At 43.4% G+C, this 25,244-nt stretch overlaps 1 protein-coding gene and 1 long non-coding RNA gene across 9 annotated transcripts in view; one reads left to right on the top strand and one right to left on the bottom strand.

Moving 5' to 3' along the window:
* TEAD1 (TEA domain transcription factor 1) overlaps positions 1–25,244 on the bottom strand; it is a 247,566-nt gene that overhangs the window by 159,678 nt on the left and 62,644 nt on the right. For all 8 annotated transcript variants that reach the window (XM_036029046.1, XM_036029048.1, XM_036029050.1 and 5 more), the window contains one exon: positions 13,871–14,126. In XM_036029046.1, the coding sequence (XP_035884939.1) occupies positions 13,871–14,027 (157 nt within the window). In that variant the 5' untranslated portion in view covers positions 14,028–14,126. The remainder of the gene's footprint in view (positions 1–13,870; positions 14,127–25,244) is intronic.
* On the top strand, positions 187–23,379 carry LOC118501296. Its single transcript, XR_004903921.1, has 5 exons — positions 187–197; positions 1,170–1,185; positions 15,318–15,328; positions 16,824–16,829; positions 21,433–23,379. It is a non-coding gene; the product is annotated as an uncharacterized LOC118501296 (long non-coding RNA).

The raw sequence follows: 25,244 nt of genomic DNA, 5'->3' as shown, positions 1-25,244 counted from the left end.
GGTATGTCATCAGCCCCGATACCTTCTTCACAATCAAATATGTTTAAGGCTGTGGCTACTTTATAGGTAAAAATATCTTTATCAGGACGTTAACGTGCACCAAACCTCTCTCAATAAAAGCAGTAATAAACAACAATCTCTTCTAAGCTGTCACGGAAGCTACTGTGTTTGTACTAGAACCATTCATCTAAGAGACAGTTGCCAAAGCCTGTCTCAACACAATAGCAAGGAGTCACAGAGCACAGAGGCAGACCCAGCGAAGAGGGCAGGCACAGAGTGAGTAATTAGGACCTTTGTAAATGGCTGGAAAAGAAAAAAAAAAAAAAAACTCAGCTTATTAACATATGTTAACTATTACCCCGGATGCTGCAAAGCTTTGGGGTGATCAATTACATTTCCCCCAGAGCATTCTCTTTTAAGGTAGCCCAAAAGTTCCCCTAACCTTTACAAAAGGAATAATGTCTATGGAAATTTCCAGCTAATGACCAATTTAACTGGCTGTGAAGAAAAGCTGTAATTCTATTTTAAAAAATTCTTAATAAACTGAATGTCCTAGGCAGCAGGTTTCATTGTCACACCTTTCAGAATGTGTTCTAAAGGGCTAAGTAAGAAGAAGGGAGAATATGGATACAGAAAGAGGCTTTAAAGAAATAATATCCACATGGGCTTTGAAGAAATAATTTGATGTGAAGCATTTGAGAGAAGAGAAGGTAGGCAGACCGAATAATCTGCAGTGTAGGCATAGCTGGTAAATATCAAGCAAATGAAACATACCCATGATTAAACCAAATGATCATAATCAAACGAAAATGTGTAGCACACCATAATATCTCCAGAGTATTTTCATACATTGAAAGCCACCCACCTCTGCCCAAAGTCAATGCTGGGAATCTTGCTTGCCAGAAATCTGTTACAGAGAGTAACACAGACCAAAAAAACCTACCAACATTTTTAAAAGAGAGGCCCCCAAACCTCTCTTTACAGTAAAGCACGTCAGCGCTCAACTGTAAGCTACACGGCAGCTACTGGCTCAGCGGAGATGTGGCATGCTCATTCCTGTTCATCCTGGTGTGGTACTTTGCTGTGGGCATGTGGACACTGAAAGAATAGATCTGAACACTTTCCTCTCTCTCTCCCATCCCTGTTTTACCAGAATACATGAATGTCAGAATAAAGCCACTGTTAGTCCAGACAGCTGACGGACAGATCCAACTGACCAGGGCACCTGTTGAACTGCCCGGCCAATGTCCTAAAACCTATAATAAGAACACCCTGTCCTGCTTCCCAGCCCCAGCCCCATCACTCTCCGACCATCTGTCCCTCCAGATCGCTGCCCCGGCGACCCACACATGAAAGGGAGAGCTCGCTGGCACGGCGTCCTCTTCCAACCCCACCCTCCTGCCCGCGGCACCGGGCAGCAGCTTCCCCTCCCCGACAAACCTCGGGTGAACACGCCAAAGTGAACCCGGGCAGTGTGGTTTGCTTCTAATTCTCAGTATTTTCCACATTGTTCTTTAATGAGTACTCCTTACTCAGAATCAGAGGGAAAAACATAAACTTAATATATTTATTTTCCCCTCCAACTCCAAAAGTAACATATGTTCACTATAAAAACCTCTATTAATAAAGAAACATATAATAGAAAAGGAATGAGTTGCCTATAATGCCTGTGGCAACCCCTATTGCTATGCTGTAAATTCCTTCAGAGTTTTTTGATCCTAACTACAGAATAAATCTATATATTTAAATTTACCAAGTTGAAGGTTCTCTAAGATATCACCTTTACTACAGAGGTCAACAGAACACCATCATCATAATAATAATTATGATAGTTATTATTAAAATGACCACTTTAAGCACTTACTATCAATGCAATGGGCACAAATAAATACAATGATAAGAAATTAGAGATACACTATCAAGTGAAGTGCAGGCCACAGCCACAGAGGAGCAAGGAACAGAAGTTTGAACCATGGAAGTCAGTGGGGGAGGAACAGAGCCAGTCTGGGAACCCAGCACTGTGCTGCTACCAACAAGAAAGCCTGTCCACTGCCCCCTCCCCTGAGATGCCAGGGAGAGCCTGCTCTGCCAGGCAGCAGGTCCCTTCCATCATTGGTGACTCTGATCCAGACAAGCCCGTCCCGGATCTCTGTTCTCCAACCCCTTCTTTGGCAGAAACGCTCCAAGGCTGTGGGGTGGGGTTCAATTCAATCCCTGCCTTAACCAAATCCTCTTCAACCAAGGTCAAGGAAGCTTAATCCTGTGTGACAGCTCCCAAATGGTCTCTCCTACCTTCCCAACAGGCTGCCCCGAAAGGGCTTAATCTCACAAAAGCATTCTTTCTTGGAATTCAGTTCAAAGCACTTTCTCATACATAATTGTGTTTTCTCTCAACAGTGCTGAGAGGTAGGGAGAAATATGTTAGATTCCTCACTCCATTCCATAGATGATGGTGACAACGCATAGAGCTTATATAGCTGCCCAAAGGTACTCCGCAAATAGGTATAGTAGGTTGGGACCAGCCAAAGAATTTGGGAGAAGGTAGGTATGGAATGTTGGAATTTTCTGGTAACCCAGTGTTTCTTCCATCCCACCAATCTGCCACCTGCTTTTCACCTGGGCCATAACACTCACTTATACCACACTCTTTCCATTCACATCCATGAAGCCGCATCTTCCACAAAGTTTCCCCAATGCCTGTTTACTTTGGTATGTGTATTTACAAATCCACACTTCACTACTGTGACCTTCAACGCCCGTGATTAATCAATCCAGTGCTGATGAGCCTTCACTGTGCTTTCTGCCTGGTCTCCAGTGGCCAATGCCCACATTCATATCAGTCGTCCACATTTGTGGCCACGCCTCGAAACTCATCACCTGAAACCTCTCCACCTCTCATCTCAGCTGCTGCCTCTCCCATGCATGACCACAACCTCCTGTCCTGCTACGGCTTCTAGTATAGCAGAGCCTCTGGGCTCCACACGTCACGACATATCAGCCCCTCCAGCTCCACCTTGTCCCTTTCTGCACCTACAGTGGTGCAACAATGCACTCACTAGCACTTGAGTGGATCCCAAGCCTTGACAATTGTCAAAATATGAATAAACCCTAATCACATATATATATATATATATATATATATATATATATATATATATATAAAATGGAATCATGCCAATGGACTCTCCCAAGAGTAACACTCTCTACCTTATATAAAAGCTAATCCCAAATGGATCATATACTCGAATGTTAAAAAAAAAAACAACTATAAACCTTTTAGAACAAAACAAAGGAGAAAACCTTCAGAATCTAGGACTAGGCAAAGAATTCTTAAACTTGATACCAAAAGTTACAGTCCACAAAAGGGAAAATTAATAAATTGGATTTCATCGAGATTAAAACTTTTACTCTGTGGGAGTCCATGTGAAGATGAAAAGATAAGTGAGAGACAAGGGGAAAATATCTGCAAACTATGTATGTGAGAAAGGACTTGTATCTAGAATAAAGACCCCCAAAGCACAACAAGAAAAGTATAAATAATCCAATTAGAAAATGAGACAAAAGACACAGGGATTTCACTGACGGGAATATACAGATGGCAAATAAGCACATGAAAAGATGTTCAACATCATTAGTTATTAGGAAAATGCAAATGAAAACCACATGAGATATCACCACACACCTATCGGAATGGCGAAAACAGCTAAGATAATAAGTAACAGTGACAACAGCAAATGCTGGTGAGGGTGCAGAGAATCCAGATTGCAGGTGAGAGTGTAAAATGGTGCAGCTGCTCTGGAAAACAGTTGGGCATTTAGTGAAAACCTATGGATAGAACTATGATATGACCCAGTAATTACACCCCTGGACATTTATCCCACAGAAATGAAAACTTATGTGAACAAAAATCCTGTACATCAATGGTCAAAGAAGCTTTATTTTTAATCATCAAAACATAGAATTGGCCCAGATGCCCTTGAACAGGTGAATAGTTAAAACACGATACAGCCCTGGCTGGTGTGGCTCAGTGGATTGAGTGCCCGCCTACGAACCAAGTGGTTGCTGGTTCGATTCCCAGTCAGGGCATGTGCCTGGGTTGTAGGTTGTAGGCCAGGTACCTAGTTGGGGGAGTGTGAGAGGCAACCATGTATCTCTCATACATTGAGGTTTCTCTCCCTCTCTTTCTTCTTCCCTTCCCCTCTTAAAAAAAAAAAGGAAATACATAAAATCTTTAAAAAAAACAAGAACAAAAACATGCTGCAGTACATATATACCATGGACTAGCACCCAACAATAAAAAGGAACAAACTATTGATACACACAGCAACATGAATACATCTCCAGGGAATTATGCTAATGGAAAGGAAAAAAAGCCAATCCCAAAAGGTTATATACTGTATAATGCTGCTATATACCATGTTTGAAATGACAACATTTTAGAAATAGAAGATCAATTAATGGTTGCCAGGCGTAGGGATAAGGTAGGCTGTAGGTGGGAGAGAGAACAGGACAGAGTTCAGTATGGTTATGTCAAGACAACCCCAGGGATCCTTGAGGTACTGGGACTGTTCTGTGTCTTCACTGTGGTGGTGGATGCCTGAACTTCACAGGTGACACCATTAAACAGAACTTAAAACACACACACACACACACACACACACACACACAAGTACAAGCAGAACTGGGGAAATATGAATAAGATCAGTGTACTGCTCAGCAATTCTTCTACTCACTCCTTCCATCTATACCCCATTCCCCCACAATATCTCTACTACGCTTAATCTATGTTTCAAAAGCCCATCATTAGGCCCTCCCTGGACCCTCCTCCCATCTGATTATGCATCAGAGTAAAAAGAGCCTCTCTCCTTTTGAAGTTTCTCCTTGGTTTTCTTCTATCAAATACATCCTCAGTTTATAAGTTTTTCTCCCCTACCAACCAAATGGCCAAGTCTTTCCCCTGTTCTAAAGTAAGTCTTCCGCCCTGGCTGGGGTAGCTCAGTAGATTGCACAATGGCCTGAGAACCAAAGGGTCGCTGGTTCTATTCCCAGTTGGGGCACATGCCTGAGTTGGGTGTGTGCCCAAGCGACAACCACACGCTGATGTTTCTCTATCTCCCTCCCTTCCCTTCTCTCTAAAAATAACACAAATAAAACTTTTTTTAAAAAGTAAGTCTTCCTTTAACATTTTAGGCCCTTTAGGCAGCTTCTTCCCTGCATGGCCAAATCTCTCCACAGAGAGGGCCAGAGTAATATTCCCTCTCAGTACAGAGGGGCATACACTGAATGATATAGTTCATCTCCTGCCCTCCAACCCTGCAAAGACTGCTTCAAATGCTGGTCTCATTCTCTCCTCATGTTTCTTTTACCAATCTAAAAATGTGGCCCTGTCCTCCTGGACTCAGGCTGTAGCCTAACTCAGTGGCTCTCACACCAGGCTGATCACACAAACTGCCCACGGAGCTTTCAGAAATACAAGTTCCCAGATCACACACACTCCCAGAGATTCTGATTTCGCTGGCTTGTGTCCGCTTTGTTCTGTCTTAAGTTTCTCAAAAGCTCCTGCTGATGCTTGGGAGCCACTGATGCCATCTTCCTTTTTCTTAAAAAAGCAATCTCTTTCCTTTCCCCACTACTACTGACATGCCATTGAAAATCTATGCAGGTTTTATCACAAGACATTGAGAGTCTGTACTTCGCAGGCCACTGTCACCCACTCTCACAGCTTCAGGGACCTCTCTGAAGATAAGCCCCAAACTACCCCTGCAACTTCAACAGGTAACCTTCATCTGGACAGCAATCCAGCAGTACCTGAGCGCATGGCAAAACTCAACTCCTCATTCCTTTCCTCTCTACAAACCTGCTTCTCCTGTCTCCACTCCCCATTTCATTTGATAGTCCCACCATCCTCCCTACTACTCAGGAGCAGAGCCCTGAAATCATCGCCAACTCCTCCTTCTCTTTCACAAATTGTCTTTAGTCAGCCAGTCTAGTTGGTTGCACCTCTGAAACTTCCCCACCAACACTGCCAGCATCTTGGTTTAGGTCTCATCCTTTCCCAATGGACTATTGCAACAGCTATCCAACTTGTCTTCACGCCTTCAGAGCTGGCTTTGTCAAACAATGAGTCATGGCTGTCTCCTAAAACAGAATATAGAATGTAATGGCTTCCTTTGTCCTCAGAATGAGCACCAGACACCACGGGGAGGCATTCAAGGCTCTCCAGGATGCAGTAGTAGCCCACAGTTCCAGGTGTGTCTACCCTCCAGGACACACCCTTATTTCTGAGAGCACCAGAGCTATGCCCTTTTGAACTCTGTACATTTATCACACTGTTCCCTTAGGCTTGAATGCCTTTCCCCTCTCTGTCTCTCCTCACAGTAGCAAGTCTGAATCTGGGCTCCAGAAATCACCTGAAGTTTTATGCAACAATCCTATAAGTATACACAAATATTCATTTTTCTGCAGAAAAGATCCACAACTTTCTATACATTCTCAAATAGGTGTACATCCAAAGTAGGTTTAAAAAAGAAAAGACAAAAAATAAAAATAAAAAACTTAGTGGCCTTTTCCTGTTACTCAAAGTTAGCTCAGATAAGTCTATGTCAGACTCCTTTCCACTCTCTTGCATTCTTAAATACAGTCACGTGCATCACCCAGTCATAAATGATCTCATTTGCATTGCCCTACCAGTAAGCGGCATCTCTCTCTAGTACAGAATGTACTGTACTTCCTTAAATGTCAGTGTTGTAGTTAGTGCACTAACTGGCTTGGTTTCAAATGTCAGCTCCACCACTTATTTACAATGTAACCTTGAGCAAGTAACTTGACCTTTGAGGGCCTTGACTTCCTCAGCTGTAAAATGGGGATAATCACAGTACCTATACCATGAGGTTGTTATGAGACATAAACAGATAATACATTCTAAAGCAAAGAGAAAATGACTAGCATATATATCTAGTCGAACAGGACAGTTATTTTCATTATTTTTTATCTGTTGTCCCCATGTCAAAGTACAGTGCAGGCCCTCAATGAATAATTGATGAATTTATGTCTTTTTCAATCCCAGGGCTCATCCACTGCCACAGCAAAGCTGTTAGAAAGCATAACTTGGTAATAATTTAACATCCTTTCCTCTTTCTCCGTAAGACCAGTTCTTGAGCCATCCTAATTAGCTTTTTGGTTTTTTTTACCTGTATTGCACAAGGACTTACACCTTGTGTGCAAATCTCTGCATGGCCCCCACACATTCAACTTCCCAGTCAAAATGCTGATGACGCTGGGTTTGCTATTCTCACAGGAACCAAACTATTTCTAAATCCCTCATTACTCATCTGTGCTTAGGATTCCAGAATTAACCCTTACTCTACTACTGTGCCAATTTGGGCAAAAATCTCCCCTACCTCTTAACCTAACATTTTCAAACAGCAAAAAGCAGGCTTTCTTCTTTTGCATCTGGAAAGACCATTAAATATACTAACATCTTTTTTCTTTCTCTCTGTCTTCCTTTCCTCTCAGCCAGTTCCTGCAACAGTAGAGGCCCTGGGGCCTAGAGGCGTAATTGCCTTCTTTTGTTTTAACCAACAATTCATGTATTCATATATTTGAGAAAAAATTACTGACACTTCCTACATCCCACAAGACAGCAGGATAGGGTCCCTGTCACATGGAGTTTCCAGCCTGTTCTGAGGGTCTTTGTCCTTCCTATTTCTGGTCAATTCACTTGAAATACTGCCCTGAAACCCAGGTCAGAGTACAGGAGGAAATCAATGCCACCGCATGACGTTCAGATGAAGAGACGGAAAGAACACTTCAGCTCAGGCCCCCAGGGGCACTTTCCCCTCGGACTGTATGAATAGTCATTTCTGCATAAGGGCCTCTAAGGCCTCCACAGACACAGACCACTGTCCTGGACCTCAAAGGGATGTTGTGCAAGTCCCCTGTCTTACGAAGCGGCACTCCTGCATCTCCTTGACCAGTTCTCCAGATCAGATTTCAGTCTCTTCGCCCACACTGATTCATGCACACTCAGTCTGCTTGTGGGCACTCATTCTGCTATCCCCTTGTCTGTTCTACCGCCACTTCACTAAAATGGCCCCCTTCCCTCTCCTGTCTTGTGTTTGAATGAGGTAAGCAAAGGGGCAACCCCAAGTCCTGTGCTTCCCTGACTGGCAGGTCTCAGGGCAGCAATCAGGGAAAGCTGGCCCAGAGGTCCCTTCCTCCTCACCTTCTCTAGACCTCACAACTGAGCTCCCTAGAGCTAACCAGTAGGCCTGGCATCCCAGCAATAAAGAGGTCATCCCTGGACCTATGCTTAAGCAAGAAAAAGGAGAAAAGGCATTGTCTAGCCATTGTTCTTCCCAGGCTGCCTGTAGGATCCTAGGGCACCAGAATCTTCCAGACATCTTTCTGGCCACCATCAAGGCCAGCCTTGTGATCTAGGATCCTCCCGCTGTGTTATTTGAGAAGCTTTCTTCCTGCCAGCAACTGGGCCAGGTGCCCTGGACATCTGTGGCCAAGAACAGGCTGCAAAAGGCTAAGTAGAAGGTGACCATCTTCAAAGGGCCCTCAGACTTCCCAGAAAGCTCTGGCACACAGCCTTGACCTCAGGTCAGTGTTTCCTGCAAATGAACTTGTGATGGCTCCATGAGGGCAGGGGCCATGTCTGTCTAAGGGTTGTGTCCTTGACAACCCTTAGCACAGGACTGACATATAGGCAGTGCTCAGTACTTACTTGCTGAATTAATATATAATGACTGCCACCAAGGAAGGAATGAAAACCCGGTGGAAAGAGCCCAGGTTTTGGAGTCAGAAAGACCTGGTTTTGCAACTTTCTAGCTCTGCCATTTGTACTGGCCATGTGCAAGCCATTTTACCACTCTTAGCCTCAGCTTCCTCACCTACAAGGTGGGGATCATAATACCCACCTCAAAACGGTGCTGGGAGCATTAGATGAAAATTACAGGTAATCCAGCACATGGCAGGGAACACTTGTTTTTAGTTCATAAACACTTTCATAGTTTTTAGAGTGAACCAGACATTGTTCAAACATGGTAGGGGAGATCCTAGATCACAATTAGTTTAAATTCTTATAATAATCCACTGAAATAGGACCTATTTAAATCCCTATTGCAACTGAGAAAATGGAGCCACACAAAAGAAAAGCAGCTTGCCCAAAGTCTGATATCAACAAATGGCTGGGCTAGGATTCATATCAATGTCAAAGTTCAAGACTTGAAGTGCTACATTTTTCTGTCTGTAAAGGAAGCAATCACTGAACATTAGCTCCTGTCCCTACCCTGGCTATTATGGGAGATATAGGACTATATAGCCAGACTAGGGTTTTCAGTTGCCACAGATACACATCCAGGCATTCCCATGGTTCATTGTTTTGTTCTGTCTTGCTTTAAATTAACGGTCTGCTCCTGTGAAATGCAATTCCAGACAATTGCTGATCAAAAACTTCTATCCCATCTTGTGCTCCTGCTATCTCCTTCACAACTTTCTACCAGAAAGAGATACACAGCTGTGTGAAATAGGAAAAGGAAATATACAGATCAACATCTAAAGAATAAATAGGTGAAGGACCTGAATAGATACTTCTCCAAAGACGACATACAGATGGCCCACAGACATATGAAAAGATGCTCAATGTCACTAATCATCAGAGAAATGCAAGTTAAAAACACAATGAGATATCACCCCACACCTGTCAGAATGGCTATAATCAATAAATCCACAAACAACAAGTGATGGAGAGGATGTAGAGAAAAGGTAACCCTAGTCCCAGTGCACTGTTGGTGGGAATGCAGATTGGTGCAGCCACTGTGGAAAGCAGTGGGGATATACCTCAAAATTAAAAATGGAACTGCTTTATAACCCAGCAATTCCACTTCTGGTAATATAGCTGAAGAAACTCAAAACACTAATTTGAAGGAATATAACTTCCCCTATGCTCATTTGAGCATTATTTATAAAAGTCAAGATTTGGAAGCAGCCCAAGTGCCCGTCAGTAGATGAGTGGACAAAATAATCTGTGGCATGGTTACACAATGGAATACTACTCAGCCATTACAAAGAATAAATTCTTACCTTTTGTGACAGCATGGATGGACCTAGAGAATATTACACTAAGTGAAATAAGCCAGTCAGAGAAAGACAAATACCACATGATTTCACTTGCATGTGGAATCTAATGAAAACAACAACAACAACAAATAAAACAGAAACACAGAAAAAGAAACTCATAGATACAGAGATCAGACTGGCAATTTTGAGAGGGGAGAGGAGCAGGAGGGCTGGGTTACAAAGGTGAAAGGGTTATGGGGGAAAAAAACACCTCACAGACACAGACAACAGTATGGAGATTACCAGAGGAAAAGGGGAGTGGGGGGAGGTAAGAGAGGGTAAAAGGGGAATAAATGGTAACAGAAGGAAACTTGACTTTGGGTGGTGAATACACAATACAATATATATATATACAGATGATATATTATAGAATTATGTCATTGAAACCTATATAATTTTATTAACCAGCGTCATCCCAATAAATTAAATAATTTAAAAAAAGAAAGAAGAGGAAAGGAAAGGAAAATACAGCAAAAGCAAATGAGTATGCAAGTTCTCAGGATCAAAATTAAAGAGGTCTCATCCTCCTCCTGACTACCCCCAAGAACAACTGTCTACACATATGGTGCCCAAGACAGAAGAAATCTGTCCACATGGAGAGCGACCATAAAAGTCTCAGCTTCCCTACAGAACCACGGATGTAAGTAAGCCATCTCTTCTGATGGCTCAAAACCTCATCATAAAGAGAGCTTTCTCTTCTTCCCCAATATAAGGTTGCATTTGCCCTACTGCCAACCACAGAGGAAATTTCATTACCAAAATAAATCAGTGCTGCACTTGACCTTGCTTCTCCCATAGCTCAGGATTAGTGACATCACAATGCGCTCTACAAATGCTCAAAAATATCAAAATAACCCCCTCAGGTCAAAAACACTTGGTATTTCACTAAAAGCCATTAAATTATTTTGATTTTACTCCATAGAATCCAAAATGCTTTCAATGTTTTCATTTTCAAAATGCTTAAGAGAGAAAGTATGCACTCTGGACCTTAAGAAACCTCGACTCCCGGTCTGGTTTGTGTCCTGATTCACTCATGGCAAGATGGGGAACAGGCCGCAAGCCAAGGAACAGTAGCTCTGGCCCACAGTGCTCACATGACTCCATCCCCGAGTGGCTGGGGCCTCATTGTGGAGGCTCCCAACTCAACCTTTTCTCATCTTCAAAGTCGCAAGCAGGTCACAGGCAGCTAGCTCCAGGACACCTGAGGCAGTTCTTCTTAAGGGGTCCAGTCTCCACTCTCCACAGCCCAGCTAACTATACCATATTTCCTTCCGAAGTAGTAGTAGAAGCAAAGCTCTGTGTAGAGAGTAAGTTCGAGGGGATGTTTTCTCTCCGTGGCAGCTGTCTGGAGTCAGGTGACTTTAGGGCCACTGAAGCAAATGCATCACCTGTACCCCCACACCAGGACACACGACCCTGCAGCTATAATTCCTAATGCTGCTTGCTAAAAAAGACAGCCCCATTTTTAAATCAGATTGGTCACTGACACAGCCAGTAAATGGCAGGCCAATTTAAGGGAAAAAAGGAACTATCTATCCAGAGCATGTACTCTAAGGAACTCTTGGAATCTGATGACCATGGCTATTAAAGACATGCTCCAACAACCAGCACCACGTTTGTCAACGAACTGATCACTCATACTGAGGTGTGTGTCACAAAATCACATCTCATAAAATGGGAAAGTCCCAAGGACCCACAGACATCATCTACTTCACCCTCTTTTTTTTACAGGGGGAAAAACTGAGGTGCAGACCAAAGGTAGGACTGTCTAAGTTCACTGCTGGTAGATGACTCAAATCCAAACCTTCTCACAGCTGTTTCTTAGCCAGCAGCCTCTGACATCCAATTACCAACAAGAGCTCTTATGCAGTTGTTTTCACAAACAAAAAATTATATTTATGATGGAAGTTATCAGCAAACTGGTTATATCTACCATGGCTGCTACCTAAAAAGTATACTCAACAGAGAAAACAAAACTGAAGTTGAAAAGATTAACTTTTGTTTTGAATTATGTTCTCAGCCCTACAACCTAAAAGGACAGACAGGACCTTTCCCAGTATGCCCTGTGGGAAATAAAGGGACATCGTTGCTCTCCACCCGGGTTTCCAATACTAGGCCAGAATTTTTGGTTACAACAATTTCTGGGTAAGCAAATGGGAGCTGTACAAGGTCAAGTGGCCTGAAGCCACCCTCAATATTGGTAACAAAATCAGTTTCAAAGAAGGCCTGAAGGTTAAAGTGCTTTTCTCTGCCTTTCAAATGGGGATGTTACATTTTTAGGCATAAAGACAAGACCCTGAAAGCAAATCCCTGAGGATGAGCAGCCCAGGAAAGATACAAACACAGAGAAATTTAAAGGCCTGAAAGTATCTACCCACAGCAGCTGAGACGTTTCACCCTGACCATTTCAGCAGACCCAGAGAAACTTCTCTGGCTACAGTGGATCACATGGGAGCATTAAACAAATGCTGAAGGTTTGGGTTCTCTCTCTCCCCCATGTGTGTGACACAGACAGGCTATGAGACTCCAGTGCTGCAGAGAGCGAAATTTTCCTTGTTTCCATTACATCATCCAAGTTGGAGAGGGGGAGGGTGGGGTGGGGGCACAGCTGGTGGCAGCTGCACCACCATCTGCTTTCCCCTTAGTAGTGTGTGCTAGTTTGAGCTCCAACTTCCTACAGCTCCTGATAGAGGAGACACAGTATTAAAGGTATAACACCCTATTATGAACAAGCTTTCAAATTAGTTAGAAATAAACCACACTTGTGATAAGTTAACAACCTCAGGTAGGTTGCTAAGCCGGTTCTCTTTGAGTTGAGGTTATTTGTTTGCATCTCTTTACACTCAGCTATTGTGCACACTCTGGCAACTCAATGTACCCATTAGACAAGCAGAATATACAAGCAACCACCTGCCATCTGCTTCCCAAAAGGTAAGCAGACAAAAAGTACAGGTCTGCAGCAAGAAGCCTTAGTGGAAGATATAGGAAATGCCCAAACCTAACACACAAACTCCAGACTTCAGCATCCCAAGCCATCTGGTCAACCAGTCTTGCCCTCTTGGACACTCAGGGAGCTTCCCTCAGAACACGCTGCCTGACGTCCCCATCAAGAAGGGCAGATGGATGAGAAAAGCCTGGGAGGAGGAGTTAATGCCTGGACTACCATTCAACTGTAACTTGTCAACAAAGCAGTAAACTGGTGGTTTAAGGGTCTGATTAAGCCATATATATATTCTAACTAGCCTATACAAGGTTATACTAAAAAAGAAAAAAGCGCTAACTTTTAAAAATGGAATTTCCTATGCAAACATCTAGATTGCTAGCTCTTCCTGAAAAAAAAAATTAAGAGATTTGGCAGCACCAGACCCCCATTTTAGTTATGTGGAGCTAAGGAGCCATGCCTCCTTTCGAATGGGTGTGCATTCTGAATGGGTGTGCATCCGTCCCCACACTGGTGTTTGCAAATGCCATTGCAACTATCTATGTTTCCACCTAGACCTCGAGAGCTTTTGATATAATGCCTTTGAGCTTGGAGAAGAAGAAACCCTCAGGGAACGATTTCCCAATGATCTTTTATAGATTCTCCTCTTTAGTTGAGACTCAGTCCCTTGTATGCCCAACTAAAATTTTACAAAGATCATTCAACACATTACAATGAACAAATCTAAGCAGAAGGCTAGCTACAATGATCCTTTACTACAAAAGCAGGTTGCAGTGTTTCAAAGGAACATTCCAGACCACTTACCATACATCTTGCCTTCGTCTGATAAGATGATTTTCCTCCTTCCACATGGTGGATAGATAGCCAAGGCTTCCTGAAAGCTCTGCTCAATGTCAGGACTCCAGACCCCTTCAGCATCGTTGTCAATTGGCTTATCTGCAGAGTCACTCATCCTTTCCATGTTTTCGGCAGGGCTCTCGCTGCCGCTCCAGCTGCTGGGCTCAATTTTGGCGGTTGGATTTTCCAAGCCGAGGCCTGGAGCCTTTTCAAGAAAATAAACCTAAGAGAGAAATCAAAAGACAGTGTGAGGACAAGGTAACCACCAACATACTGTTCTTGCTAGTTTCATTGCACATTCTTCAGTTGGCAGCTTTGCTTGGAGCATAACTTCTCACCGAGAATATGTAATTTTGAGATCCAAGTGGCTTTTTTCTTTATGTATTCATGTTAGGAACTCAATATAGAAATGCACCAGCAGACAAAAGCTGTATAATCTTTGCAGACAAGAGGATGAACTACTGTTCATTCAAGAACAGTAGTCACTCCAAGTTGCAAGTTCACAGCGAACCATGCAAAATCATCTACTAAATGCCTACTATCTACCAGGAGCACTTAGCTCAACGATAATCACATCTCCATAGAAGAACAATTTCATTTAAAATAAAATAAAAAAAAGATGTCTGCCCTTACTGTGGCAATTGACATAATAACTCTGAAAGTTAGACCATCCTAATATTTGTCACTGAGATCACCAAGATGCAAGATGGTGGCAGGATGGAAAAAGGAAGATTATTTTGTTATCACAAATACTCACTGTGCTCAGGCAGCAGTGACAGTTGACCTGAACCTGCTAGTCCACAGCATTTCTCTGTGGGACTTGGATCCTGCACAGTCAGGTCACCCAGCCACTCTTGGCTTCTAGATGGTAACCTTGAAGCAGGGACCAAGTTGTCCACTTTCCTGCCTTCTCTGGGACAGCTACAAGTGGCCAGAACACTTACAGAAAGAACTGTTTTACACCTGCATGGGCACTTTCTCTGGTAGCTTACCTGGAATTCCTGATCATAAGAAACCTGTGGGGGAGACGTTCATTTATTTCTTTGTAGCACTGAAGATTACAGAATCAAAAGAAATCTTTCTCAAAGATTTATTTCCCTTAAATTATGCATGAAACCTATGGTCTTAAAAGGCTAAGCCTTCCAAACAAATGTCAAACTGGCACAAACACCAATGTGAAAATGATCTAATCCAGTACCCCCTGCTGTCCACATGCTAACATATCAATATTCCTTTGTTGAAAAGACATCAGATCATTAATTCAAAGGCTTCACTGAAAAGCAGGGAATTGCTCCTGGGGACTAATCGAAGAAGGTAGACACAGGGCCTTAGTAGAGAGAGCTTAGTGGGACCACCATTCCCCCCTGCCTTCTGCCCCATCAAGTCCATGCAGCATTACAGCAGAGGCAGCCAGGAGGGGAGCAGGTGCTGGCAGCCCCACCAGGCACCAGGGACTGCTCAGTGCTCCAGGGCAGTCACCTGAGAGCAAGCAGCTTGTCTTCTTTCCTTCTCCCTCCCAATTGTATCCCTTTCCCCTGCCCTCCCCCACTGGTATATATCAACAGATCCCAGGTGCAAAAACTCTGAGGCACATGAACATTACACAATTAATGGTATAACTAGTGGGTGATTTTGGCTTTGTACCCTGACAGCTTTTTGGATTTGGCAGCACCTGGATAAAAGAAACCCCCAGGTTGTCTGCCTTTAAATGCTGCCACAGATCCATCATTCGAAGAACTTGTCAGCAAAATATTTACTACTTCTTACCAACACATGTACATTGACACAGGACTTTAAAAACTGCCAAATGTTGAGGTATAAATTATGCCACAAGAAAGGGTTTTGTGATTGACCCCCAGATGAACTCTTCAATGCCTGCAGTATGGGCCTTTTGAATTCTCAAATTATTACATTTTTTGTTGGAATCTAAGAGTCTTATAAAATTCAAGCTGAGCTGCAAGCTCCCCTAGAGTCTGTTCTAGCTCCAAAGCAGTTTATTGGAGAAATTATGAGAATACGAGTGAACACTTTGAGCAGTGTTAGTCCACTATCTGTCTTCCTCACCACTTCACACCCCAAAAGCAAAAAAAAAAAAAAAAAAAAGACACAAAAACACAGGCCAGTCCTTGAGCTCTGGGCAGCTCAGAGCAGTGTGAATTCACTCCAGGGAGCCACATTTTAAGGCAAACAGTGGGATGTGTCTAGCATTCAACCACTGTGGTAGAAGGAGGGAATCCAGGACAGTGAGAGCAGGTAAAGGGACCGGGGAAAACTTACTTGCATAAAAAGAACATTACCATATAACTGAGAGCCTCAGAGTCCTCAGAGCAAAACACACTAACACCCCCCTAATCCAATGCTAGAAGTCCCCTCTGACCCTTCTCAATTGGTCATACAGTCTGCACTTGAACATCACCACTGACAAGAAACCCACTAAGTCCCCCAAGTCACTTCCTTTGCACTGACATGTTGAAATCCGTCCATCTATTTGGCTAAAACCCATGTCCGGGTTAACTTCTACACTAATCCATCCCTTGCAGAAGTAAATCTCCTACCAAAGCACCCACTTCCATAAGACATGAGCAGCCCCCGGGTTCCTGATTGTATCCTAGACTAGACAAAGCTCACATCACACCTGGTTCAGCCCTCATGAATGCAACCCAGTTTGTCTAGAGCCCTCATACCTGACACTCAGGGACTGACAATGATCCATAAACCCTCTAAGCTGCTGCACTCCAAGTGCTATTCCTGAATTCTCTTCTCTAGTACAACTGGTTTAGGAGCTAAAAGCAGGAGATTATATTTATTCATATTAAATTCCATTATTGTAGCTTAAACCCACGGCTCAAATCTGGTAAGACCATTTTGAATCATAATTGCTGAGTTTAGTGTTCTTAGACACTGAACATCCTCTGGAGAGCTGTCTGTCACATGGAGAGGGTACTGACCCCATTCTGTAGAATTCTAAGATGATTCTGGCTCAACATGAGAAAAAAGTTCCTGCTGGTAGAACTACTCAGCCAGAGGTGGACTGCCTTAAAGACAGATGGCAGAGTCTTGCAGACAACCCCTTGAAGTTACCTCTGAAGCTAGGAGCCACACACCCTTGCCCTTGGTTGTTTGGGGAATGCAGTATTATATTTGCATTAATTAATCCAACCAATGAGTAAGCACGGGCACTGTTCTAAATGCCCCCCATGTTTTTATTCACTTATTGCAAATGCAAGAACTCTGTGTCCGGGCTCTTGCAATATGGTCAAGTGGAGCTCAGCAAGATGGAATTACCTACTCTGGAATAGGGCCAGATACATAATCCACAGAATTATACAGGCCCTTGGTTTTACAACCGAACTGTAAGATGAGGCCCTGTATGGGCAGAGTTTCTAATCATAAGACTGGGGCTGGCTGAGAAAAGCTCCCCGTACTAGATACCAAAATAACCATGCTGGCATTCCATCCCTCAGGGCCCTTCCAGCCTGGCTCAAAACCCACCTCACCCTGGAAACTGCCCTGGTGTATAGTGGTTCACAGTATCAGCCACATATTAGGAGTGTCCTGAAAGTGTGCAGCACTGGTTCACTACCATCCAATCTACCTGGTTTCCAAATACATAGCAAGAATTATCTGCTTATTGCCAACAATAAGATCTAATTACGTGAATTATGCATAGAATATCTGTGCCTGTAGAGCTCATGCCCTCACCTCATCCCTCCTTTGAGCAAGGGAGTTAACTTTCACCTCGGTAAAAAAAGAACAATATAAAATTGGGGGGTGGAGGGAGAACATGATACTGAGGCTCAAAATGATCTGAATTCCAAACCTGCCTCTCCCACTAGCCAGGCAGTCCAGACTGAAGTAGTTAATCTCTCAGAAGCTTGGGCAATCTTTATAGAATGGAGATAATGAATTAAATTCATTCTCAACACAGAAAAATCATTAAGGGGTGGAGGGCCTCTATCCGACAGGGTTGCCGTAAGGATTTAGACCTAATGAGCGAAGGTGCTCTGTCATCTGTGAAACCATGACCAGATGTTCATTTATTTTCAAGTCCATTATTTCTAGGCAGTGATATGGACTTTGTGGTGCCCAAATGCCCACTGATAATGGGATGGTGAAGAAATGCAGGTGATTTCCTAATGGTTTCCCCTTTGGGAAATAAATTTTAAAAGGATCTACCTTTTTAAGGTCTTCAGATGACTAAATGGAAATTTTAGATTTGTAAAAACCCCTTTACTTTTAATACTCATCTGAATTTAAACTTATATTCACAGGTTCAATAATTTTCATATTCTTCTGGGAAGTTTGGTTCAAGCAAATGCCCCAAATCTAATGAATAGCTAAAAGGAAAGCAGAAGGGAACTCTTGTTGCTGAAAAGCTGCTGTATATCAATAGACCCTGTGTGCCTCAGTTCTCATCATCAACACTTCTCGAGCAGTTCCTTTTGTTTTCTGAAACTCTTCTCAGACACACCAAAATAAACTCCAAAGAGATCTGTTAGCAGGGACCCATATATTCCTGCTAACTGCCCCAATCCAACACTTCCTAAATAGATTCTTCTTTTACAATTACCCGCTGACACTCCAAAATGAGTAACATGAGTGCAGTGGAATGACATCATATGTATATTTGACCAATCCGAATTTTAATAGAAGGGCCTGAGGGAAGAAGGAACTGAGAGAGTCAAATACAGGTGCCCCTGATACCAGCTTTACTTACGGAACATACACACAAAGGATATGACGCCGGACACAGGAATGTGCTACCCCCTTCATCTTGATTCCTGTGGGTCTCTCATAATATAAGCATCTCACCCACTTATGGGTGATCTGAGAGCTCTTCAATAAAAGGGTTAGTTGTAGCCCTGGCTGGGTAGCTCATATGGTTAGAACATCACCCCAATATGCCAAGGCTGTAGGTCTGATCCCCAGTCAAGGCACAATGAATGCATAAATAAGTGGAACAACACATTGATGTTTCTCTTTCCAACCCCTCCTCAAAAATTAATAAATAAAACTTTATAAGAGCTTACTTTAATTAACCCTCATGACTAATGGGATGATACTGAATATGAAGGTCACAAAAAAAATCCATGTAGCTTGTTTTAGCCAATGTCTTAACATTCTATGAAGCAAAAGGAAAAGAGCTGGACTAGGGGTTAGGACTCAGTCTGGACCTGAGTAACCCAGGGTATGTGTAGCCCCTATGTGTTCAGTTTCTGAAATTAACACCGAAGGAGGCCCATTTAGTCATCCATCACCTTGTGTTAGTCATCCATCACCTTGCGATTCCATAAACTCAACCTATAACAGAACTTATTAAGTTGGTTTATTATTATGGTTGCTTCCCCCACCATCCACACTCCAGTGTCCCAGAAGGCGGGGACTCTTAGGCTCACCACAGTATCCCCAGGGCCAGCAGATCACCTGGCATAATAAATATTCAAAGAAAGAAAGATTAAACCAACAACCTGATGACATTAACATTCTTTGATAACATGACTAAATTTATCACCAAGCTTCACCTTGACTCTGGCCAAGGTTCTAACGGGTAGTAAGCCCACAGGAAACACCCAAATTAGGAAGATGTAAGAGGATAGACTTAAGTCTGGCCCAGATTGAATAACCAAGAGTTGGCTGTCTGATCCAATTTCTTAATTATTAATCATGATTATTAACAAGCAGCAGTCCTTCTGTGTTGAAGGAACAAATATGGGTTGGGTCCTCTAGCAGGCAAGCTTCTTCCACCACAAACAAACCTGACTTTGAGCAGAATGGTACTTTTACCTTTGCTTTCCCCTTTCCTCTGGCCACCAGAGAGGACGAAAACCAGAAGGTGACAGCTTTAGGAAAAGCTGTATAGCAGGCAAATTGGTGAGGGCATAAAGACCAGAAGCCAAAGAGGCGGCCAAGAAGGATTCAAAAAGGTAAAAAGTGGTAGCAAGGCAAATTTGAGTGAGTAGGTGAGTGAAAAAGGTGATATGCAGGGAGTCGCACTGACAGCAAAGCTAAGAAAAAAGATTTCTAAGCACTTGGGAGAATGTGAAAACAAGCACAGGTGGAAGCCACTTCAGGGTTCAAAGAAAAAGAATCACATGGTTCAAATGGCATTTGTAGGAGACAACTTAACCAAGCATTTGATGATTCAAAGTTCACGGAGATCTTAGTGAAAGCTCAAATTTTTCTCTAAGAGAAAAGCTGCCCTCCAACAAAGACTAGGAAAAAAGCTTTACTTTCAAAGTGAACTGGTACCTTCCCAGTTATCCATATTTCAAGTACAATGTCTGAAGCTTTCACCTATAGGATGTTACTGAATCATCACACTACCCTTATTGGGTATTATCCCTACCTTATGAGGTCCAGAGGTCTACATAGGTTGACCAAAGTCATACACTTAACAGTATATGAATCTAGGAGTCATTCCTCCAGAGATATACACATCCAATATCAGACTCGCACTACATGCTCAATAGCTGTAGGCTGGATTTCAAAGGGAGGGAATGTAGGCAGTGCTGAAGTCTCAGCTTTGTCCATGACTGACACCATCAAGCACAGTCTAATTAATTCTTAATGAAGAGTAATGATACTGATTCACCTCCCTGGGTAGTTGGGAGGAATGTCAGGCACTAATGGCGGTTAATTGCTTTTGCATATGTAAAGTGGGACAGGTTATTATTTTCCTACCATTTCAGACACTAGCCAAACTTGCTAACAAGTGGCTTGTGAAATATGAGGACTGGCAGCCTGGATTTTGAAGGCAGCCTCCAGAGAGATGGAACTATAGAGCATAAGTCACTGCCAAAGAAGGAGCAGAACTTTTAGGATACTGACGCTGAGAATTGAGGCCACATCTGCTGTGGAGCCAATACCAGCCAGTGAACCTTGGTGTCATATACTCCAAATGCCAATAGGTTCCCTGTAATTTCAGCAGGAAGGAGTGGATAATTACTCCTTCTCATTTTCAAAACTCACTTCCCTACCAACAGGATCCATCAACAAGCCAATACCTCTTCACCAAGCTCCTGATGCTAGGTACCTCATTAGAGGACTTAGCATTGCCCTCCTGAGATGCCCTAATTCTCTGCTCCATCAGCTTTAAGTACTTGCCCAGGTGACAGCTCAAGAAAAGCTTTGATTGATTTCATGCTATGCAGCTCTGTATTACCAGCCTTTAGGGGAATCAAGTTCCCTATCCTTCTAATGAATCTGTTAGCCTTTGAGAACAGAAATTCTTGCCTCCTCCTTCCCCTCATCACCACTACCAGTCCAGCTAATCACTGCTCTCCTTCATCACTGAACTCCTTCAAAAGGACACCGCCAATGACCCAGGTCCAGGCAGTGCATCGCATCTGACTGTTCCAAAGTGAAAAGTCTGACATCCAAACAGTGCACACTCAAGGGGAGCATGTGCTGGATGACATGACTTGCAGGCTGAATCATGGATCCTAGGAGGTGGACAACTTAACCTCAGGAAACACATTTCCAACCCAGAAACAGAAGTTTCTTTCCTGCTCCAAGAGAAAAAATAGCAGGGAAGCATTTCAAAAGGGAAACATGGAAGCCCCTGCCCAGGTGTAACAGTCAAAGAAAACCCCAAATTAACCGCCCGATTCCAGTAGGTGTGTAGAGTGAGCATACATTTGAAATACACTCATCAATCACATTGCTTACTAAAAACAAAGAAGAATACAAAGAAAATAATACTCTTTTTAAGTCACTAAATTATGGATACCATCACTTTCTTAGTTGGTAAGATTCACCAGATTATCACAATGCCTTAGCATTTTAAATGACAATGAGTACAAATTCAAAATCAAAAGTAGACAGTTCATATTTTAAAAGATATCAACATGTGAGATAAACACAAACACTGCCTTTAGCCAAACCTTAAGACAAGCATTTCAGGAGGGTCCAGCCCATCCCCATGTCCAAGGGAATGCCCACAAACAGGCCTCATACACTTAGAGTGCTGCTTCCCTGGTGTCTGTGGGCCATGCCTGAGGTGTCGCCTCTTCTACAAAAGGCCAGTGGAGACTCGCTCAACTTTACACAGCCTGTTGACAGTCAACAAAATGACATGCTGGCTCTGGACTAACTCCGAGTCCCAGCAGGTGACCTGCCCAGATGTAGTTCCTCTGGCTGATTCAAAATTCTAATTCTGCTTCCTCAGGAGAGGCCTCCCTACTCCACATAGAGAAATGGTCCTGGACCACCTTCTGCAGCTTCTAGGACTTAGGATGGCTCTCTCGTTCTGGCCATCTACCCAGGATTATTGAGACAGCATGCTGGGGACAGTGGTAACCGGTAAATACGCAGTTTACTTTGGATTAGGTTGTAAGACAATCAATAGGGAAAACTAGAACTAAGATGGCATTTTAAAGTGCTGAACCATGAAGTCCGAGTCCTTGGTTACACACACTGGCTTTCAGTCGCTCTCCAAAGATCCAACTAACCCACATGGATCTCATCAGCACTCACATCAGAGAATCTAAAATTCTCCAGTCTGCCCAGAAGGAGAAAACTCCTGCTTCCTATCAACTCAGGGTAACCAAGAACACCACTCATCACAACATGTTTGGTTCCTTTGTGTCATTGCGACCATCAGCAATCAGAACATCACTTGTGCACGGGGATGTTGAGTCTGGACTGTCTGCCCTGACATACCCATTCCTAACAGGTCAGAACAAAATCTCCGTATGCTACTCTGATCGTGCAAGAGTATTTTTTTGAGTCCCAAAACATGATCATAAAACTCCCTGGGAGCAGAAATAAAACTTGTGTGACCTCTAGGACCGAGGTCAGGGGCATGTAGCATTAATACTGGGTAAGATGGGACAACATAGAACAGAGAGAACTAATCTGTTTGTTGCAGTACCTTTCTGATTACAGATACGTTAGAGAAAGTTTATTCCAGGAACTTTGAATAGTTGCTTTTACTGAATTATGTTTTCATGTGATGCCATCAGTGTAGTAAGAAACATCCTATGAATTAGTCTCTGGGGTTTCCACAAGGATGTTGGGTGTCCTTCATCACATCACACAGGTTGCTCTTTACAAAACCCCCAAAGGAAAGCTTGATAATAAACACAACACCATGTGTTTTGTGCCTTGTGGTCAACTGGCGAGGCCTTGGCTTTACTCGCTGGCTGCCAAGGTGCACGGAGCCACTCTGGCAGGCCCCTCAGAGAAAGCACAGAGGTTATTTTAGTCAGCAAGTTTGGTTTCATTCCAAAATCCACTTTAGGTCCCTACCTCTATTCCTTTCTTTTTCTTCCTTCGTTTCCCCACTTTTAATGTACATTATTTTAAATTCATCCTGGCAAGCTGCCTTAAATTCATTCTGAAATGAGACAGGGAAGTTATTTGTTTTATAATTATCTCCCTTTCTCACATGCCCCACCCATGTACCAGGCACTGGAGAGACAGAGATGAATACATGTGTTACCCTTCCTGCGCTCAAGGGGAACCCTTCCAGAAAGGAGACCGGTAAGTGAGTTAATTATCACTCAAGACTTCAAGCCCCTGGGGTGGGAAACTTCCCCTCTCCTCTCCCCATCAACTTCCCCACCTCCTCAGCATTCCTGCAGGCAGCACCTTTGCTCACTCACTGCACAGGCATGATTTATGTGTCTGTCACCCTTGTTTGTGGGTCTGTGAGATCCACGCCTTTAATCATTTTTCTGTCCTGGACATTTACCTGAATATCTGGTACATAGTAAATGTTCCCCCAAAACAATGACTAAATGGATGTCTCCACAGTGGGTCCCTGAGTCAATAAATGAACAAGTAAATGAATACACGATGCCAATGGAGGAATGGAGAGAACGCAGCTGTAGCATGGAAACAGGAGTGGATTCTGCTCGTCAACAAGAGCCTTGCAGCAGGTGACGCTCAGACTGGCCCTGAAGCCTGAGCAGGGAGGCCTGTTCAGAGAAGATACCCATGGAGGAGGAGTGGCGAAGAAAGGGCAAAGCAAGAAAGCAGAAACGGTGGGGCAAAGGCTGGAAAGGCAAGCTTGACCTGATCGCAAGGGACCTCATGGACTGTGACAAAAGGTCCGCACTATATCATACAAAGGCAACAAGGAACTGGGGGTAAAGAACAAATATATAAATTTGGGATCAGAATGTTTTAATCAAAAACATTTCCAATGTGTCCCAAGGCCAGAAGAGTTCTCCAAATTCAAGTGTTACAAAGTGGCATATCCCTTAAAGCATTTCGAATGTATGGAGGCGCTTTAATGCACCAGATGACAATGACAGTTTATACAGGTGTGCTTGTTTAAACAGCCCAGAGCCACAGGATGATTAGCTCTGCTAGGGACCCAGTCACTCAGCTCTTCCAGTAAGAGCTCATCAGACTCTGTCTTCAAGCACTCTACATTATTTCCCTGGTCCCTAAAGAGGGCTGTGTGCTGACAGTGTGATCATCCGTGAACCCTGTGTGGGGACTAGAATGCTTATGCTCACACAGTGTGCAAACACCAGCTAATACCCACATGAGCCAATGTACCAACCAACCCAAAATACATGATGTGCATTCAAAAATGTCCCCCCCGTTCCCAATGTTCACTGATACAACTGAGTCCCCACCCTGCAGGTGAGAAATATTGAATACAGCCTGCCACTTAATGATGACACAGTGAAGGAACAGCTGCAAAACAGGTCTTACACTAAAAGGGATGCAAATTCAGGGCTGATGAATGCCTCACCCTGGCCTCCATCCCTGCCCTCCAAATTTAAACCTGGTCCTTGGTTTATACTTAGTTCAGTTTCAGCAGGGGAAAGAACTTTGGCACTCTGGCTGGAAACTGGCTGAGGCAAGAGAACTGAGTAACTAATGCCCCCACTTTAGACACTTAGACAATAAGCCACTCATTCAATTAACACATATTACTTGAGTACCTACTGTGTGCAGAGCACCAGCACCAAGTGGTCCACAAGCACTGCAAGAGCATGCAGTGGGGCGAGACCCTCTCAGGCAGAGAGGCACAAACATCCAGTTCTGAAATCAGGCCTTGCTTCTGCCTTCGCTCCCACAAGGCCCAGGGTGTTCTAAAGGACTCTTCCCTCCTCAGTCCTGGTATTTTCAACAAAGGTATCAAGTAAAAATGGCAAAAGGCCACAATTCCATCAACATTTCTGCAGCTCCCCAGCATGCGTGTACATGTACGTGCATGCACACACATGTACATGCATGCACACGCATGCACGCACGTGCACACACACACACACAGAAGGCATCTCTTTGAGGGAGGGGGGAGGAAGGAGAGAAGGTTATACATTTCCTTCCAGGATCTCTTCCTTTTATAGATTCTGCTAACCCTGGTAGAGGAGGTGGAACT

The sequence above is a fragment of the Phyllostomus discolor genome, chromosome 6, assembly GCF_004126475.2.
Source record: "Phyllostomus discolor isolate MPI-MPIP mPhyDis1 chromosome 6, mPhyDis1.pri.v3, whole genome shotgun sequence".
Lineage (NCBI taxonomy): Eukaryota > Metazoa > Chordata > Mammalia > Chiroptera > Phyllostomidae > Phyllostomus > Phyllostomus discolor.
Note: the sequence above shows the minus strand (reverse complement) of the source record. Positions and strands in the feature narration are given on the sequence as shown.